Below are 21611 nucleotides of genomic sequence, written 5' to 3' on the forward strand. Positions count from 1 at the left end.
AACCTAGTGCAATGGAAACTCCAAGAAATCCTCCAAAGACCCTCGCTAAGAATCCTCATAATGAGAGATATGGAACCTGAACTGGTCATCTCCTGTGACCAGGCAAGACTTCCATTGGAGGGATTAGGACACCAACACAGCCACAAAACCTTTGACTTACAATTTGTTCTGCCTGCAAGATGTGCTGGGGAAAAGGTGTCATAGATTGTGGGAGCGGTCAACCAATGACTGGCCCATCTTGAGACCTATACCTCAGGATGGAGTCTAACCCTGACAATACCTGGAACCAGAGGCTAGATAGCCCAGAGACCTAGGATAAAACCAAACATGGACTGAGTAAAAAAAAAATAATAAATAAACAAGCAAATGAAATGATTTCTAATGCTACTCTGTTATACTCATACATAGGAGCCTAGCATAATCTTCATCAGAGAGGTTTCACTCAGCAACTGAAGAAAACAACAGACCATTAGATGGAGCTCAGGGAATCCTGCAGAAGAAGGATAGGAAGGATTGTAAAACCCAGAGGGGTCAAGGACACAAGAAAACCCACAGAATCCAATTATTTTTCTGTTATATTAGAGGCTGCACCTGAATTTACTGATATTTTAACTACCATCTGTGACCCCATAGGACCACAGTTAGTTTCCTGCTGCTCAGGCTGCACCCTGCTGGGACTTCAGGTCCTCTGGCACTGACTCTGCAACTGCTGCCAAATGTAGGTTTTAACTAAGCATCTATCACTCTCTTCACCAATACAGACTTGCGGGTCAGATGTTGGCGTGAAAACCTGCTAACCTAGAGAGGCCAGGAAGCAACCCGGTGAACTTCCCTTTTGGCTAGAGACCCAACAAGAGAGAATCTCTCCATTTGTCCCAAACCAAAAAGACCTCAAACACCAAGTCCTTCCCTACTCCTTCCTGTGTGTCTACCTCTATTCCTGGGTTCTCTGTACTCTCTATGACTAACTCTTGACAGCTAGTTGTTGGCAGCTCTGTCCCCAATCCAAAATTGATTTTATTAACATAGTCTCTGTTTTCACAGTGTGATCAAATATCTTGCAACAAAAACCAACTAACCTGGGTTTATAAGGGCTCACAGAGACTGAATCCTAAACCAATAATCAGGGAGCCTGCATGGGTATGACCTAGGCACTTTGCATCTATGTTATGGTTGTATAGCTTGGTCTTCTTGTGAGACTCCTAACAGTGGAAGTAGAGACTGTTTCTGACTCTTTTGCCTGCTTGGGAACCCTATTCCTCCTACTGTGTTGCTTTGTCCTGCAAATAAGCAAATAAGACTAAGAAGTGCCTAGTTTTATTGCAACTTGATATGCCATGTTTGGTTGATATCCCTGGGAGACTTGCCATTTTCTGAAAGTTTGGAAATGAAGGAAGAGTAGATGATGGTGGGTGTAGATACAGAAACTGGGAAAAGAGGAGGAAGGAGAAACTTAGGTCAGGATATAATATATGAGAGAGGAATAAATAAAAAAAGAAATAAACCAGTCTCAATCCAACCATGAAACTTCTTACTTTCTAATTAGCATTCATGGTGCCAAACGGTGTTGTGCAGGCTGATGGGAACTAAAGACATCAATGGTCTTACTCATTGCTGGATCCTGCATATTATGATACCAACTTGCCCACAAATGCAATAATAGCACAATGGATGTAAGGTAACCAATGGCTTTCTGGTTAGATTTAAGGTTGACTCACAGAATGGAATTTCACTTCTTGTACGGCAATCTTGCTGAAAAGGTCATTATTGGGAAGCTCCTAGGTCCCAGGGTAAAACATGCTGTATTACTCCACTGAAGAGTCAAGCTGTCAGCCTTCCTCCTACAGATTTATGCTTGGGCCTTTAGGCCTGGGCTACTCTCCGTATTGGCCAGAGAATCTTCATTCTGCAGTGTACAAGAGTCAATGAGGAGTGGCTGAAGGGCTAAGTAGAAAGGTAGTGTTCAACCATAAATGGGGCACCTATATTAACAATGCCAACACCAAGGCTCAGAGAACAACACTGAATGTCAGAGGTGGAGGGCAGGGCAAGGGGCTGTGAAATGCTATCTTCTGGACAGGGCCTGGCTAATGGAATTGTGAATGCATGTCAGCTATGTTTACCTGCACAAGGTCAAGCCATCCCAAATCCGGGTATAGAATGTCTGGGTGATCTCAGGCCCTACCCCTTACCCTTTTCTGAGGACATGGTCCTGGTAGCTTTCCAGTGCTCTGGTGGCTGACCCCATACCTGTGCATTTACAGGGCAGCACTACCTGAACTTAACAGAGTATAAAAACAGAAGGATATGTATGTGTTAGGAAAGGACACATAGGGGGAAAATAGGTGGTTGGTATGACTATATGTAGTGGGTGTTCGCCCTGCCCATGACATTGAGCTATCTGGTCCAGTAGAGGCAGAGATTCTTATGTAACTGATGAAACTCCTTTAAAAGAAAGAGGGGGCAGGCTCTCACTCTCTTGTGTGGTGGTTGGAGATAGAATTGTTGTTTCTACTCACCCTGGGCAGAAAGAAGGACCTTGGCTGCTATCTACTTCGGTGTATATCCTGTGAGTGTTTTCCTAATAAAACCCTGTGGATTTTGTGGATTTGTCTATACGGCCTACACACACACACACACACACACACACACACACACATATATATATATATATAAATGTATATGTATATAAATGTATATGTATATAATAAAACTATATATATGAAATTCTCAAAATTAAAGAAAAAATGAAAATATAAATGTAGTAAATATCTAGAAATAAATCTGACAGAAAAATTTTAAGAAATATACACTGAAAAGTATAAAATATTACCAAGTTAAAATGAAAGAAGCCTAAACAAATAGGAAGATAAACTGTGTTCATGGATCAGAAGACTCAACATATTTTAAATAGCAGTTCATCTTCAATGGGTCTATATAACCAATCCCAATAAGAAATTCCATAAGGAATCAGGGTAGGAAAAGAAAATGACAAATTGATTCTCAAATTTAAATGAAAATGCAAAGTACAGCAATGGTCAAGAAATCAAGATAATGTGGCAAGACAAGCAGGCAGATTGATGGAGTATAACAGAGCCCAGAAATAGGGCTGTAAATACATGGTCAATTGATTTTTGACCGAAGTGTAGAATCAATTTTATGGAGAAAGAAAAGTCTTTCCAACAAATGATATTTGGAATAATTTAAATTCATATGCAGTAATAATAGCAACAATAATAATAAGCAACTTTGATCCAGACTTCATACGACATTTGACCCAAATAGTGTATGTATCTAAACATAAAATAAATAATAAAAAGCATAAACAATGTGTTGTGCTTAGATAAATATGTTTAGCTACAACACCAAAAATGGGATCCAAATATGAAATAATTTATAAATCTGATCTCATCAAAATTATTAATTCCTCTTCACTGACAGGAGCTCCTAACAGAGTAACATGTGGACCTATCATATTAGAGGAAATGCTTCAAGTGATATATTTCATAAAGGATTTTTACCCAGCTGTAGGAAGACTCCAAATATTTATTAAGAAAACAACCCAATGTTTAAGTAAGAAAACTTTCAACAAAAACAGTATATAAACAGAAAATAAGCATAAACGTTTCTACTATCTGGAGTCATAGGAGAATAAACATGAAACCAGAAGTGAGAGAGCTGTGTTCATCTGTTAGGAAGATGAAGACGATAGAGACCCACATTCCAATAATGGAATCTACAACAGACACCATGTGTGTGTCCTGCTAGTAGCAGAGGTAAAACATAGTACAACTTTACAGTTTATCACTGCATTAAATATTCAAAACGTCATCTCCTACACATACAGGATCCAGTCATTCCACTCCTAGATCTTTGCCAAAGAGAAATAAAAGCATACATCCAGAAAAAGGAAAAAAGAATAAAATAATAATTTTATTCTTACCAACTAAACTTGAATTAAGCCCAAATAACCCACAAGGAGAACAGATAAGCAGCCAGCTATAGTATAGCCAGAGAATATGATACTATAAAAACTAAGCTATCAATATATACAATACTTACCCCCAAAAACAACTTAAGGGAAAGAAGCACTGCAGGTAAGATTCCACTTTTACAAAACCTAGGTGTGGATTAAATTAATCTCTAGAACAAGAAGCAAACCCCTTACTGTGAATGTGGTTGGAGATAAATGGGTAGAGGGAAAGAGCTTCCAAAGAGCACAGGGACACATCCAACGATGGAAGTTTTGTTCCCAACTTTGACAATTGTGAAACTACATGGGGGTACTCATGTTGACTTTATAGAATTTATACAACTTTAATGTATACAATCATCAAATGCCAAAGATACCTCATTAAAGCTGAAGGTTACTAATAAAATAACCCTACTTTGAAGTGATCTTTATGAGCATCAAGTCCAAAACATTAACTCTTCAATGCCATAGTGAATCAACCATGCTTTCTTTTAATTATTTATTTTGGGAGAGAACCAGTCTTTGAGAGTTTGTTCCTATCATCACCTGGTTGAAGCAGGGTCTTTCTTACTGTCTCTGTAACTCTTCTCTACTTGGGGAACCTCCAGCTGATTCTTCTGTCACAGGCTCCCATCTCACCTCAGGAATGACAAGATTCCAGATGTACACTACCACACCCGACTTTGGCTACCATGCCAGGTTCACACAGCAGGCACCTTTCCCTACTGAGTCAACTTCCTAACCATTGATTAAATATTCCGGGAGATAAATCAGCCCTTGACTTCAGTATATACTTTCATAACAATCTAGTTTCTCTTGATAGCATTTCTTACAATTGACATCTGCTATTTACTTGATCAATGTTTCTCTGTCCATGAGAACAGAGATGGTCTCAGTGCCCATTAATGGATCTCCTGGAATATGGTAAGTGCCCAATAATAATGTGTTAAATGTCATCTGCATGACTTGGTTGAAACATGACATAAGGGTGTTATTTTTCGTTCTTGTTTTAGTTTTTGTTTCCATTGCTATTTTTCCTGCCTGAGACAGAACCCAGGGCCTCACACAGGCTCAGTATGTATTTGGTCGCTGAACCACACCCTCAAGCCAGAATAAGTTGGGTTCTTTTTTTTTATTCTCAATAATGTGCAATAACAGGTATGGCACAACTTGTAGTTTCTATAGTTCTTCCCTTTCTTTTCCTATTTGTTTTCCAGTATTAATATAGAGGAAGAAGTCCTTTTGAGACTCTAAAAAAAATGTTAGGCTGTGACATCAAGAAATAAGTAATCAAGAAAGCAAAAAAAGACAGAAGTTGTGACATAGCTTTCAGTTACTTCTAATGATTTCGCTGTTATATATTGTATTATAGATATATAATAGAGATATATAATATCTGCTATTTTACCTGAGTACTAAGTTGCCATTTTCAGCATCCAAAAAGAAAGGGAATTTCCTGTACCTAAGAGCAAGCAGACACTATCAAGAGTAATGCCCAGCTGCTGATCCTGAGAGCTTCCTGAAGGAATTGAGCCCTCTAGTCAGATTTCCAGAGACCATCCATGCTGAGAGAAACTCTCAAAATGGGACTCCGCCACTTCCTAGCTTCTTAATTATGAGAACTTTCAAGACCAATATTCGTCCACCAGTGTTCAATAACAGAAAAGTTAATATATCTCCTTTCCCTCACGCATTCCCCAGCTGCCTATTACGAAGCTTCTGGATTACAACCCTGGCATCTCCACCAGGCACTTCAAATTAAAAAGTCTCCATTTAAAAAGCCTGCTTCACTAACTTACTCAGGCAGTGACTGCTGGCAGCTGCCTCCGGCACTAGAGCAGCCAAGGGAGGCATGGGGCAAAATGTCAGAGAAGCAACTAAGGGAGGACTAGAAACAGAAAGCAGGATGCTACCCGGTATTGTACCCCTGGGCAACAGTGTCCCTCCAGGGGCCTCCTCTCTACTACTCAGTGCTTTGGGGAAACAAGATTCTCCTTTGTCAGGAACTGGAATGTACCAGGGGTGCAGCCCTCAGCCTAAGGCAGTCAGAATATATGATCAATTGCATCCTTTTAGGTCTTGTGTTGATCAGGACTAGCCTTCACCCCCTCTCCTGTGACTTACAGGCAATCACTAAGTCAGATTCTATTTTAGAATCACTCTGAAATGTGTCTCCTTGCTTTTCAATTATTACCTTTATCTCTTGCCCAGAGGCATTTTAAGATCTTTGGGTATTCGTAGTATTAAGAAAATCTGAGCTTCCTCTAACAGTTTTTCTCGATGTGCAGTATAAAACTGTTATTCAGATTCTGTACTGATTTGACAAACACATGAAAGAAACAACCTAAAGAAAGAGGTTTCCTTTGAACCACGTTTTCAGCCCACGGTCATTGGCTCCATTAACTCTGGACCTGTGGATAAGAAGAACAAGCAAGGCAAACAGTTGTGGTAGGACACAGCTGTTGGTCTTGTGGCAGGCAGCAAGCAGGAACCAGGAGAGATTTGGGACAATTTCTATCTCTCTGGGGCATAGAAGGTGAGTTCATCTTGAAGTTTGAGTTTTGTTTAGTTAATATTCCACAGATAAAGTTTGTCTAGGAAATTTTCTTTCAAACACTTGTCTTTGTTTTGAGTGTTTTTTTAAAATTTGTTTGCTCATTTGATGTGTGTGTGTGTGTGTGTGATAAATATTTACATAAGCATGTGCACATTCAAGTGCCTGTCTGTATAAGTATGTAGTCACAAGATGTCAAGAATCCTGTAGTTACTCTCCATTTACCTTTTGAGACGAAGTCTCCCACTGAACACGGAGTTACCTCATTGGCTAGCCTGGCTGGCCAATGAACTCCAGAAATTCACCTGGATCTCCTCGCCCTTCCAGAGGTTTGGGTACAGATGAGTGCTTGCAGGTGCTGGAGATCTGAATTCGGGGCCTCATGCTCACACCACAGCACTTTACCGAATAACACATCTCTCCTGCCCTGCTTTGAATTTTGGAAAATTAAATAGAGCTATCTAGATAAAGAATGGGGAAAGAGTGGGGCCTGAGTAATTGGGTAAAAAAGAAAGAAAATTAAAACTCCAATTACAACAGTCTCCATGGTGAACTGAAGGGTTCTGCTGTATCCCGCAAGCTAAGGGAAAAGTGAATGATGTATTTTAAGATGACCTGGAACACATTCATGTCAACCAAATATTTTTCTGTAACTTCTGACATATCCAAGGATCTTGCATTACTTTCAGATGCAAAAGAAGAACAGAAATAAAATGCCAACAGCAAAATAAGTAGTTTTCATAAGCAAATACCCATAATACATAAGTAAGTTTCTATCTCAGTCATCTTTTGGATTTTTTTTCCTTTTCCAGTGGTCTTCAAGGAGATCACCTTTTTTTTTTTTCTTGCACTCTTCATGACTTCAGAGCTACCAAACACAAAGGCATGGGAGCCTGGGTATCATTCACCAAGGCCTGTTGGCTACTGGCTAAGGACTATTCCTTGGTATTGATGCCCTAGCACTGCTAGAGCAGGCTGTACACAGGGTTGATTGGCTGCCAAAGGCTTTGAGGGAAAGCCCTCAGAAAAATAAATGCAGATATTGGCTGTCAAAATGGGAGAGGAAACACATAAACACATAAACACTCAAAGTCTATAAGCAGAACATCAATATTGCTAACTAAAACTGGATGTCTCGTGGAAGTCAGTGACAAGGATACGTGTTTCCTTCTTTTTTTAAAGTTTATTTTATTTATTTAACAAGTTTTAATTTACATACGGACCACAGTTTGCCCTCCCTCCTTTCTTCCCATTCCCTCCCCCAACTCCTCCCCATCCACTCCTCCTCTCTCCACTGGAAAGAGACAGGCCTCTCATGGTCTTGAACAAAGCATGCACATCAAGTTGAGGAGGGACTGAGAGCCCTCCCCCTGCACAAAGTGCTTCATTCTTGTTGATGAGGGGTTGAAATAATTCACAAATAAATTTCAACTGTTGATATGTGGATTACATGGAAAATTAAAATCAAAGGACGACCATTCTGTGTCTTGTGTCCACAGAACTGTCACTACCGCATGGCCTCTTCTGTTGAACACCCAGCCTTGACTGCCTTCCTCCCTCATCCTAATTCAGCAATTCCATTTGTAGCATTTCCCTGGCCTGGAGCCAATTCTTCCTCTTCTCCCACTCCCAGAACATTTTGCTCAGACAGAATATCAATCTGCTCCATCACACATCTCTGTTGCTCTTTTGAGTGGATGAAAATGTATTGGATGGAGTTCCTCCCCACCTACTACTTCCTGCCTTGATTAAAACAGGAAGACAGACAAGAGGAATACTCAACTATTTTTCTATCCATTCTATTCCTACTCCTCTACCGAGACCACATCCTCTGTTCCTTGCCATGAATGAAATACTTCTGGACTTTTCTCAACAATTCTGAGGATGATATGCATGCTTGTATTTGAAGTAAAAAGGCAGTGCTCTATAATTTAATTTTCTCTCTCATATTCAACCTGCCATTTTCAGAGTCAAATTTCATCTTTCTGACATTAATACACGCCAGTCCTTCAAATGCAAACAATTGTGACATTCGACTTTACAAAAATCATAAAGAGCCCAAACTCCTCTTAATTACGACATTTAAAAGTTGCTTTTGTTATATTTAATGAATGGTATATTATACTGCAATGAAACACGCCGCACTACAAATACTTCACAATGCTTCCAATTAAAACTCACTTCACTTATGCCAATTGACAACACTAGTGTTCCACACTTCATTCAGTTTGTGAATTGGAAATGAACTGGTTAGTGAAAAGGGTGCTTCTTTTCTAACGAGTTTGGTAATCAAGGCATCTATTTTAATTTCAAATTGGATAGATTGGGGGAAATTGCTAGACTAAATGACTGGTACTAATTAGAATTATAAAAATATTCATCATGCAAGGGAATTAACATGGGGGTCTGATTTTCCTACATTTGCATATCACTTGAATTTTGGGGGAAAAATCTTAACAAATTGTCTTCTCTTTAGCAAATTGAACAAACACTATATCTGTTTTAGTTCTTCTTTTCACTTAGAGCATAATGCATATTCATGATTTGTAAATGAAGTTAAATGATTTCAACTTCCATCTTCATTACCATATTAAAGATGTTGTCTCCATAAGCTTCCTTTAAAGCCTTCAGATCATAGCATTATCTCTCTAAATGACAAATAATTTACCTTAATCTATATATTAACCTGATGATTTGAACAAACCAATGAAAGCAGATCTAAGTGGCTACCCCACCTCTATTTCATCCACTGCACAACTACCTTATTGACTTTGTCACTCTAGGAGGAGCTCGGCCTTATAATGTCCTATAATCGGGAAGTGGTTTAACAGATTCTTCTCCTACAAGTTTTATTCTGACAAGTGTCATCAACTGAGAACTAAGCCAGAAGAACCTTTGATTTCACTGAAGGCTCAGCTGTAGCAGAACTAATTTTGTGGCGCCATGCTTGCAGAATTCACTGTAACTGGGTCTTGTGTAAACTGGCCCGTGCTGGACATCTGCGCCAAGGCCACTGGAAGGCCAAGGCCACTGGAAGGCCAAGGCCACTGGAAGGCCAAGGCCACTGGAAGGCCAAGGCCACTGGAAGGCCAAGGCCACTGGAAGGCAGTCAGCCTACCAGGGAGAATGAAGTGATGGTGGACACACCACAGTCAGACCCAGGGAGAAAGCAGAGAGCAGGCCCGGTTCTGTGTCCCTGAACAAGTTAGTGAGCCCTTCAAGACCCTTCCACACATCTGCAATTCAGAAATCGTCACTTCCACTTGCAGACTCCTAGGAGAATTTGGTGCAACCATGTACATAAAAAGCTCAATAAAGAGATGGTAACTTGGGATGTACATCTTCATTTCCAGGGACCACCCGGATGTCTGACTGCTCGTAAGGTGGCATGGGACATGTAAACGTTACGAGGAATGAGGCTCAGCACACCGGGTGTGCCTCCACTCCTTGGCTGCAGCAGGATTTGTTGCCATTACAGCTGTCAAATCAAATAAGCAAATCCTAATTAAATTGTGGGATACAGCTGGAATATTCTTCCAAAACACTATCAGAATAAATCACTTCCTTAACATCTCTCTATAGTGGGTGCCTTCTAAATAATAAAGCCTATATTTGTGTCTGAGTTGTAAATAATATGGATTGAGCTCTGTCCAAAAGAGCACAGTTTTTCTTGAGGAAAAAAATCATTTCTCTAGCTTCATGGTTCTAAAGGATCATAGTGGGAAACATAGCTAGAGGGAAGACAGGCTTCGGGCTCAGTACATTCTGAAGTCTGGAAAGTTCTACAATATAGTGCTTCCGGTGAATGGATTTAAGTAACTATTTCAACTGATTTCACCTAAATCAGCCCTATACATACCTGAAGCCCTTTCTAAGAGCGCTGCCTTATACTTGGCATGAATGAACTCTACCTGGAGGATTACCCTTCAGACATTTTTAATTATAAATGCAATCTAATGGAATCAGAGAAAATTTAAAAAACAAATTCTATCTGAAACTCTAAAACTACTATCCCATCACTAACAAACCCCATTGCTATTTGGGAATATTTCTTTCCATTTTAATCTAATTTTATTACATTTTTCTTATTCTTGGAAGGCTACAGACATGTGTTTACAATGAAATATCACCATTTCCAACACACACACTCCAATTCTCTCCATATTCCTCTTGCAATCTCACGATTTTCTTAAATAACAGCCCATTAGAGTCAATTAGTGGTGTCCAGATGATCATGAGTATGGGTCCATCAACTGCATTATGGGAAACTGACCAGTGGCCAGAGTCTCAAATCAGAGGAGGATGATTCTCTCTTCCGCAGCAGCTAGCAACTACCAAACACTCCTCAGCAATTTTGGAAATGGGTGAGGTCACTTGCCACCAAGCCTGACAACTAAAATTTAATTCCAAGGACTGACTTTGGATTAATCTTCACAGAAGAAGAGAACTGGAACCCAGTCCTAACTTTATAGTTCTAAAATCTAAAGTCCTCCTTCCTGTCTTTTCTGCCTCCATTCCTCTCCCACCATTTTCTTTTTCTGTCCCTCCTTCCCTCCTCTCTTCTCTTAACTTCCTTTCCTTCTGCCATATTTGTTCCATACTCATATTTTAAAAGTACTTTTTACCATGTATTATTATACTTATATATTTGATGTAATATAACAAATGCACACACACACATATATATGCATATATATTAGGCATAAATGTAAATCCAAAATATCACATGGTTATTGAATTAATGGCTGTATAACAGGACATCAAGGGCATTTACTATAATTTAAAGTTTCTTCATGTGGAGCATTCATTGTGTTTCTACCCATTTTGTACATTATAAATGATTTTGATGAGTATTAAATCTAAAACTTCATGTCATTGTTTCATAGTATCAAATTATGAATATGTGTATGTCTCAAGGTAAGTTTACCAAGATATTTTCCAGGAAGCAAAGTCATTTAAAGCCAATAGATACTATTTCAGGGTGAGAGTCCCATCACAACTGTGCCAGCACTGGTATAGAAAGCAATATATTTTTAAAAATGAAGCTTGTTCATTTTAAATGGACATCAGAAGATCAGAGTGGAGAGCTAGCCACACTAGTTAGCCATAGAGGCCAGGCAGTGGTGGCACACACCTTTAATCCCAGCACTCAGGAGATTGAGGCAGATGGGTCTCTGTGAGTTTAAGGCCACCCTGGGCTGCATGAGATTGAATCTGTCTAAAAGAGAAACAGAGCTCACACCTTTAATCCCAGTATTTGGGAAAGAGTTACATGCCTTTAATCCTAACACTAGAGATTGAGACAAGAAGGGATATTGCTGGACAAAGAGAGGATTATTAAGTGGGAAGAGACAGGAGCTCAGGATTCAGTCTGATGCTTCACAGAAATGGCATTCAGTCTGAGGACTTGTAGAGACAGGATACCCCATTTGGTCTGTGGATTTAGTTAAGAGGTAAGAACTAGTGGCTGGCTGCTCTGCTTCTCTGATCTTCAGGAAAGCTCTACTTGTTAGATCACGAACAAAATATCACCACATTTCCTCAAGAATTCTCTAGATATGCTGGGTCAGCTCAGTATCAATAAATACTGTGTTTGGTGAGATCTAATTCTCTATATTTGATATTGGATGTTTCTCCCTAAAGCATTTCTTCTTCTCTATCATTTCCCTGACTTGAGCCTTCTAAATTTTCTTTTGAGGAATGTGCCTTTTGTCTGTTCCATCAGAAATGTAACCAGCTGAGAGTCATCTGCATGACAACAGCCCCTGTGGAGGGCAGAAGACAGTGAGGGGAAAGGAACACGTGAAGTTAGGAGAATCGAGTGGTGTTTCTTGAACAGGGATCTGGATTCGTGGGGGAATACTGTTTATCCAGTAGGCCCAGCACGCATGCCTCTGTGTGTATTTACTGATCCTTTGTTTTAAATTCATGATCCTCATTTTAACAGTCAGGTACCATCGTACCAGAGTGAATGGTTAAAATGCAGGTAGAGAGCAGAGCCTGAATAGAAGATATTGCCTGGACAGAAGGACAAAAGCTTAAAGACAGAGATGGACTAGTAGCATCCCTGAATCCAGCTAGAAAATTAGAAATCTGTGGTGAGGGTGTAAATAACAGGGCTGAGTTAGGGTAACAACATGAGCACACAGAATCAGCACATGCACACACACATAGTCTCAGTCTATGAGGAAGCATGCAGAAGAATACAGAGAAGGCTAAAAAAAATTGAGCTTCCTGGTGTCCCTGAAAGTACAGCCACCTCCCAAGATTATAAAGCCACTATAATTCAATCTCTACCATGGGAGAAAATAAATTATTACCTATCTGAGTGCTGTGCAGCCATCTTCTCTGAGTTCCAGGGGGGAAGCTTCAGAAAACTCAGGAAGTAAACAACTCCCAAGTCTCAGGAAGCCCCTGAAATCAACTAGATGAATAAGGCGCCTTAATCGCCCAAGTTATATAAGCAGTAAAGACTGCTGAGGGGATTCAGACCAGATCATCTGCCTGGAAGAGACTCTGACCTATTGAACTGCATGCAATTCGTGCAGAGAGTTAAGGGCTGAAGATTTTGTGGGTCATCGCCTATGCTAGGGTGGGCTTTTAGTGATGCCCACACTCCTGCAACAAACCCCTCACTCATTCTTCTGCATGTAACCACAGTGAGCTCACTGTTTTGCCAAGGGGACCATGGCAATATTGTGACTCTGCCCTGTCATTGATTCTCTATCTGCAGTAAGTACATCTTTGCTTACATCTCCGTAGGAATAGTGGCAAAGAATGCTGGGTTATTTCTTTCGTTATTTTACTAAACACTCTTTTTCTCTTAAGGAATAGATCAGTCTCCTTAAATGGTGTGCTGGTTACGTTATAGCATCAGCTTGATACAGCCTAGACACATCTGGGAAGTGGGGCACCTCATTTTTCTTCCATCAGATTGGTCTATTGAATACTAGTGAGATATTGTCTTAATTTCTAATTGGTGTTAAGAAGGACAAGCCGACTGTGGGCAGGGTCATATCCAGGCAAGTGAGCCTGGACTGTATAAGGAAGGTAGCTGAGCAAGTTAGAGGCAACAAGCCAGAAAGCAGTGTTCTTCTGCTGTTTGTGTCTCAAGTTCCTGTCTTGGGTTCCTGTCTTGGCTTCTCTCTATGATTCACTGTACCTAGCAAGATGAGAATAGCCCTCTCCTCCTCAAGTTCTTTGGGCCATGGCATTTCTCAGAGCAACAGAATAGCAAGCGAGAACACATGCATATCTAAAAGCAGACGCATTGACTCGCAAATCTGGGAGTTGATATAAAGTGACAGGCTGGGAAGGACCCAGGCCACTGGATCTGTAATTGTGCTGAAGGTTGTTCCGAGTTAATTGCATGCTTGTGAGCATAGCTGGAGGTTGGTACTGAATCAGGGTTCTTTCTGCCCCACCATGGCAATTACATTAATCCAGTTTTATCACTCAGAATTCAGGTCAGATAGATTGACAAAAACCTTTTAATCCCACGGGGTGTCTTGAACTGTATCTCTCAGTCTCTCAGTGACTGTCCCATAACCCAGGATACAGTGGGCACACCCCTGCTGCCCCCATGAAAATACTGTGCAAACAATACCCTGTAATAGGTGACTGCGTTAATGGGCTTTTTCTTTCTCTTAAATGATACACAAATCCATTTTGTGAGAATAGGAGATGGTCTAATGAAAACGGCAAGTTTTTCTTTAAATAAAAAATGTCTTTTGGTCTATTTCTATTCCAGGGATGACAAGCTTCAAAACCACGGCCATTCCCAGCTAATCCTCAACAGCTTTATCCCCACCAGATGCAGAGACACAAAGCCGGTTTCTGCCAATGGCTACTGACGAAGTTATCATCACCTACTAATCCCGAAGGATCTGAATACAATTACATTTTAATCTGAGGGTTTAGAATGAGAATATAAATGAAAGGCACAGCTTCATTTGTATCCAACATTCTAGAAGCACAACTTCAAATTTCCTTTTGAATTTTGAGGTCCTGCACAACAACACAGCTATCATCGAACTCTCCAGGACCTTCTCCTGACCTGGCATAGCAACCACAGGTATGGTCCAATTGGCAAAGTCTGCATGGGACATGCACGCTCTGCACCAATACTTACATTTCATAGCATCATTGTGCCTAAAGCTGCATCAGCCTCTCAAGCAGCTCCTCAATCCAGCAGCTACTATTTGGCTGAGAATGGGTGATTCAGAAAACCTGTCATTCACTAGGGAGAAATCTTAGCTCTGAAAGAGGTAGAGATGCTAATTGCCTTGATATAATCAATAGACTAGAAGTATACACATTGAGATTCACACTGTGCTGTAATTATTAATGGATTATTGATCAATTCCAATTAAAATCAGAGTGTTTGGATGTAACTCAGGTGATAGATGCTTGTCCTGAATACACGAAACCCTTGTATTGACCCCCGGAACATTACTTAATTAGTTAATAAAATTTATACTAAGAAAGTATCATATTCACAGGCCCTGGGAATATGCCTCAGTGGGTGTTGTTGTTGTGTGCTTGCTGTGCCAAGGTGATGACCTGAGTTCAGTAGTCAGCCTCAAGCAAAAACTCAGGAAGGCTAACAGTGGAAGCCGGGTGTGGCCACAGGTCATTTGTAAACCTAGCTGTAGGTAGGTGGGGGCGTGGAAATAGGAGGGGCCTCAGAGCTCAGTGGCCAACCGCTTTAGCAGAAATGGTCGCTGTGGGTTCGGTGAAGAGATCTTGTTTTAAAACTAAAGTGGAGAGCAATTGAGGAGGCAATCTCTCTGATCTTGGTGCGCGCGCGCGCGCACACACACACACACACACACACACAAGAAAGAGCGAGAGAGAAACAGGAGTGGGTGGGGAGAGAGGAAGAAAGGGGGATGGAGAAACTCCTTAGTTTCATGCCAGCTCCCAAATAACAGCTAATTTTCATTACCTTGGGTAGTATTTAAGGAAGTGCTTTTCACATTGAAATTGTCAGCAGTTCTAGATGAGTAGAGTCCCACAGTGCCTGAAAACAATGGAATCTGAAATCTCTTTGGATTCTTCATTTCTGAACTCCAAAACAAGCTGAATTGGCTAATTTCATCTTGCCACAAAGATAGTCATAGAAGCTTCGCAATCCTGATCCTCATGCAGAACAATGGTTATTTTTAACTCTCCCCCACAATGAGTGAGCCGCCATGCCAGGGGGCTATACATCTGTGAATACAAAGCATGTGCCCATTTTTGAAGGAACCACACTGAGCCCCTTGTCAGCCTGAGGTATGTTTAGATATGCAGCTTCTATAAAATGAGGACAGCAGCTAGTTCTACAAGCCCCCGTCTTCAAAATCTATCTCAAACTCCTTCAAATAAGATATTTTAGGAAGATTATTGGGCCTTCCAGCTAAACCAAAGGAACACAATATAAACTGTGTTAGCTATAAATGGAGAAACAGGCTGGTAGAAGGGTGAAACCTATCCCTTACAAGACAACACAACATCCCACAAAAAGGAAGCCTATTTGTGAGATGAGAGAATGGAAGTAGCTTTGCTTTTATCATTTCCATCTAGACAACTATGAATTACTACTGCCTTTGATTTCCTCAGCCTCAAAGCTTGTTATAAAATACCTCCAAAGATTCCTATTGCCAGGAATGAATCCTGAGTGTTTCCTAAGTACTGAGGCCTTTTATTTCAAAACGCAAGATGGTAGGAGAGTCTACAGGGAGGCCACAGCAGGAGCTGGCAAAAGAATTGGGAAGAAGTGGAAAGCCCAGCATGCAAGAAGCAAAAGGAATTGGTCAAGAGCCCCAGCCACGTTCCTCTGGAAGCAGAAAAGACTTTGAAGGGAGAAGCAAAGGCCTCATGATTTTTCCCTCGTGCCTTTTTTCCAAATTAGATCCACTAGCAAGTCCTCTGCAGCTCTGGGGTATCAGTTTGAGAAGTAAAGCAATTGGATATCATCCCTTTAAAATATCATTCAATTAGATCTTTTGTAATACATACAACGTAAGGAGATAGCCTTCCTGATTCTAAAGAAATTGCTAGTGCATTTCATCAAAGGCACAATAATGGAAACATCGATTCACTCTCACCACAAACATCTCCCTTTGATGCTGCAGTTACCTTAATGCCAGCACTTTTCATTTTCTCTAGAAGAAAACAGCTGCCTCCACGCATGCACAGCAGAGAGAGCTCTGGCCTGAAACAGCACCTTTGTCTCTCAATCCCAGCTACCCTGGTATCTTCATTTGCTACTGCATAGCCATCGCTTCACTCCTCTGGACTCTAGACCACTACATTACCACCCAAAATAAAGAAAAAACTCCCCTGCATAGACAGGGAGAGGTGTTTTGTGCCATGTCTGCAAACGTTGCCAGGGGCTTCACATCACCCCTCATGCCATTTATTCAAAGGAAGAATGGCCACAGACTTGATAGAAGCCATGGTAGAATAGTCAGCCACTTTCAGCCGAACGTGTCAACAAGAAAAAGTACTGAAGGAATAACATATCTGGAAATGTGCGGTGTGATTAGGAAAATCCATCAACACCCGCTGCCATGTTACAAATATTTATTCTGAGTGAAAAAAAGTCATCAAGTCTGAGAATATCTTGGAGGCATTACATCCACAAGCGTACTCCATGAGCAATGCCCCTGAAATTCTTGGTGCTGTGGAAATGGAGGAAAAGGACACTTGGGATAACACGAGACATAGTGCATTTGCTTTAACGACCTCTTGGTGTGAGGGGTCTGTTGCCTCTAACCTAGCTTGCTTCTGTTAAAATATACTTTAAGTGCTTTGGGCTTCATCTAAATGAATTACCAACCAGCCGTTTAACAACATCCAAGTAATTTATTTTTCTTTCAATATAGCTTCAAATTTTCTGGCTACACTAAGCATCGAAACTCACAGACTGCCTGACATTTGGCTAAGTCTTTCACACAATATCCACTTGATGCCATGAAAGAAACATATTTGCAATGGCTTGTGCTCTGCAAATGTCATGTGGCTGTCCTTAGGGGATTGCATTAAGCACCTGGTGCCCACCATGAGGTTCTGCTAACGAGAGATGCAAAGGTTATGTTGAAATTATTGTTTAAAGGTGCTGACATCACACACACATTCACAACCACATATTTAAAGTAGATATGAAGAGCAACTGTTTCAGGTCCTTGGAGTGCAGAAAGAAGAAACAATTTCATCTGGACTATTCTGTGACTATCTCTATGCGAGATAGTTCTTACAATTATCTTTTCCCTTTGACTGACTGATCCCATAATATTATTGCATAAAGAGTTGGCATATGAACTAAGGGTCTGGGAAGTGACAGGAAATATAATAAGAATAATATAGTGTCTATTATGAAATATAAGTTGAACAAATATAATAGGTTCAGTTCTGCAGCATTTAAACATCCATTCAACTATGGAGTCACCGAGCAGATATTCAGCAATAAGGCAAAATAGTAGATCCAACCTGACAGATTGGGAAAGGGAAATTAAGGAAAAGATGCAGCCCAGCTTCTTATGTTGCAGCTAAATTGGAGAATACTAGACAAAGGCGAGCAATAGGGTGTAGTGGCATTTCATTTGTATTTTAATAAATAAAGCTTGCCTGAAGATGAGAAAAGTAAAACAGCCACACAGACCAGCCTTATAGACCAGGCAGCAATGACACACACCTTCAATCTCAGTTGCCACACTAGCTTGCCATAGAAACCAGGCAGTAGTGGTGCACGCCCTTAATCCCAGAACTGGAGAGGATTATAAAATGGGAGGAGACAGCTCTCAGTCTCAGTCTCATTCTGAGGTTTCCTGGAGGCAGGACCACCATTTTTGAACTAAGGTCAAGGTAAAAAACAGTGGCTTCTGACCTTCAGGTTGAACCCCAATATCTGTCTCTGAGTTTTTATTAATCGTGCTTCAGTAGCAGATAAAGATCAGGAGTTCTTTATAAGGTATGCTGAAGTTTCTGAAGCATGTCGGAGGCATTGTCAGGTACACAGCAGAACACACGGATTTTCGGGTTGAAAGAGAAGGGCTCTGGGGCCACTAAACCTTTAACTCATTTTCAGAAAATACCAGAGACTTTCTTGACACTTCCCTTACACTCCTAGAAAGCAAGGGTACACTAAACTTTCACCAAATCAGGACAGCGGAGTATGATGGAATGCATCCTAGACACAGGAGCTGACAGCAGGCACTCACACTCCAGCTCCCCCAGCTCCAAGATGGAAGAGGACAGATAAGAACACTGACTCCCTGTACCTTTGTTAGCGGGTGTCACTACAAAACCACAGTGAGGACGCCCCTCTTACCAACCTCACAGTGGCTGAGAAAAGAAAGTAAAGTGATTAAATGTTGGAGGAAGTCATTATAAGACTATGAATGAAAAATAAATATTGCCAATACTATATATATATATATATATATATATATATATATATATATATATATGAACACACACACACACACACACCTACCCCTATATATTTTGACACTGAAGAGTAAGAAAGCAAACTTCATTGCCAAAGACAAAACCAGTATGGTTGGAATAATGAAATGTCACCATTCTCTCCAAAATCTGAGCAGAGCAAACAAGTACTTTTCACAGAGAAGGGCCCAGGCAACAACTTATAAACATGAGCAGTGTTTGTTCACCTTCTGGTCCAAGCTGTAGGCCAGCACCCAGTCCTCCTGCTTGGGATGGAAGAGCAGGCTCTGGATGTAGAATGTGAGCCGGTATTTCTGGTAAGTGGCCCCTTCATCCGAGCTGATCAAGATACTGCTCTCCATTTCCGGATCACTGAGAAGCATGATCTGATGACAAAGCAGAGGCGAAAGTAAGGACAGATTAGTAGAGTGGAATAAACATGAACAATACAATACTCATTGTTCCTTTCTCCCCAGATCTACTGAGCTGGAATAGGGTGTGAGTCTAGGTCTACATACAAAAAGAGGTTTCGGTTCATATTAATCTTCGAAGTGATGAGCACATGAATGATGGTCCTCATCCTTGGACACCAGTTCTAACTCAATTTAAATGTTAGTCTTTAGACACTGGAAAGGCACACCCCTCCCATGGCCTTACACTTTGTTCTGCTCATTCTGAACTATGATTTAAGATGCGTGTCTATGATACCTTTGTTAGAGAAATTTCCCAAAGCACAAATCCACAGAGGTCCTTTAGGAAATAATGCTGCCCTGGGGTTGACACCCAAGCCAAGTAGAGAAACAGGACAATCCAAAGGCTTTGGCATCAGGAAAGTTTGCATCTCAAAAGTCTTATACATATTGTGGCATGGGAAAGCACTTAAACTGTGGAAGTCTTGGTTTCTTCAATATTAACTTGAGTCTGATGTTACCCAAAGTAGTCTTTAACACATGGTATAAGTTGCATTCCTTTCTTTGTTTGTTTTTGTTTTGTTTTCTATTTTAACTTTTTATTTATTCTTTGTGGATTTAATATCATGCATCTTGATCCCACTCACCTCCCTATTGCTTTGAATCCACCCTCTGCCCTTGAAGCCAACTCCCCCCAGGTAAAATAAAATTTAAAAGAAAAGTCTCATCATGGACGTTGTAGTATAACACTGTGAGTCGCAAATATACACTTCAGTTCATACATCTTATCTGCAAGTGATCCCTGCAACAAGTCATTGGTCTGGTTTGAGGCCTCTGGTTTCTGCTCCACTATCCACACTAGGCCCTCACTGGACTTCTCTTGCTATCCTGTTGTTGTCCTGTGTCATGGAGATTCTGCAGTTCTGGGTTTGCTGGACCAGCCCCTTCACGTGCTCCAGCAGCACATAGATCAGTGGGTGTTGGGAAGGGAAAACTTGTGGTCCCGCTTCTGAGTCTCGGTGTGGGGTCAGTGCACCAGCTCGCCCTCATCCTCAGCCCCAGGGTGAGCTCTCCAGCACCGTTCTGGCTAACACACCTGAAGCAGCCATGGCTCAGCCTTTAAAGGCTAGGCTCATGACCAGAAATGTAAACTGTGCTCTTGACCAAGGCATTGCTTGGACTACTATTTAACATTCTGTCCAAGGTAGTTCAGCTCCAACCCAGAGAGCTTGAATGACATTTACTAACTCGGAAATGGTGGCCTTTGTCGTGCTTACGGCCATTAGACAGACACTGACACTCTTTAGCATTGGTGACCTTTACTGTCCTTTCTGAAGGAATCTCTTTCTGGAACACCACACTCATCTGATCTTCCTTCTCATCTTTTGAATGTTGGACTTTGCTTGATTTTTCCTTTGAATGTGACCGTGACCATTCACTAGCCTTTCATTTAGTCCCTCTCTCTTCCTCATTACTACTTCCATTCTCTATTTCTTTCCTTCTATTTTCAGTTGGCATCTTCCTAGCATACATCAAGTCTCCAAAGGAGCATCACTCATCCCAGACTCGATCATAGTTTCAGGACTGTAAGCACAGCCATCCAGTTTTCTGCTTTGATATTCTATTCAGAAAACCTAGAATACAAAACACCCCATAGTAGTACTTCAGACCCCGCCCTCTCAGATACTCTGTATTTCCACAGCCATTCATAGGAAGGAGTGGGCCAGCACTGAAGATTGTCTTTTTTTTCTCATTCTCCTCCAACGTCCAGTCTTGTCTTTTGAGTGGTGTGTGTGTGTGTGTGTGTGTGTGTGTGTGTGTGTGTGTGTGTGTTTAAGTGTGTATTATAGGCACACTTGGAGGGTGTGCCCTGTCCCCTTCAAGGAGAGGACAGACATCTAGTATCTCTTATATTAGGTTTTGAGACAGGGTTGCTCATTGAACAGAAATCTCACCTATTGGATAGGATGCCTGGCCAGTGATCGCCCAGAATCCTCCTGTGCCCCTTTCCCAGCACTGCAGTTACCAAGCATGTACAGCCAGACCCGGCTTTTATGTGGTATTCTTACTAGACATGCCTCTGCCCCCGGCTGTGGATTGACTTCTGGTCGAATCCCAACATCGAATCTGTTTTCTCCCTGATTGTTGTGATTATTCACAGTAAGAAAATTGATGCAGCCAAAAACTTCTACAAGTTTCTATTGTTTGCAGAGTGACTGAGCAAGCATATCTATCTCCTACT

At 41.0% G+C, this 21611-nt stretch overlaps 1 protein-coding gene across 1 annotated transcript in view; it reads right to left on the reverse strand.

Annotated features, from left to right (window-relative positions):
* Sorcs3 (sortilin related VPS10 domain containing receptor 3) overlaps nucleotides 1–21611 on the reverse strand; it is a 627874-nt gene that overhangs the window by 265511 nt on the left and 340752 nt on the right. Inside the window, exon 4 of the mRNA XM_087907815.1 lies at nucleotides 19187–19345. Coding sequence (XP_087763941.1) covers nucleotides 19187–19345 — 159 coding nt within the window. The remainder of the gene's footprint in view (nucleotides 1–19186; nucleotides 19346–21611) is intronic.

This window comes from Myodes glareolus, chromosome 7 (genome assembly GCF_982192425.1).
Source record: "Myodes glareolus chromosome 7, mMyoGla1.1, whole genome shotgun sequence".
Classification (NCBI taxonomy): Eukaryota; Metazoa; Chordata; class Mammalia; order Rodentia; family Cricetidae; genus Myodes; species Myodes glareolus.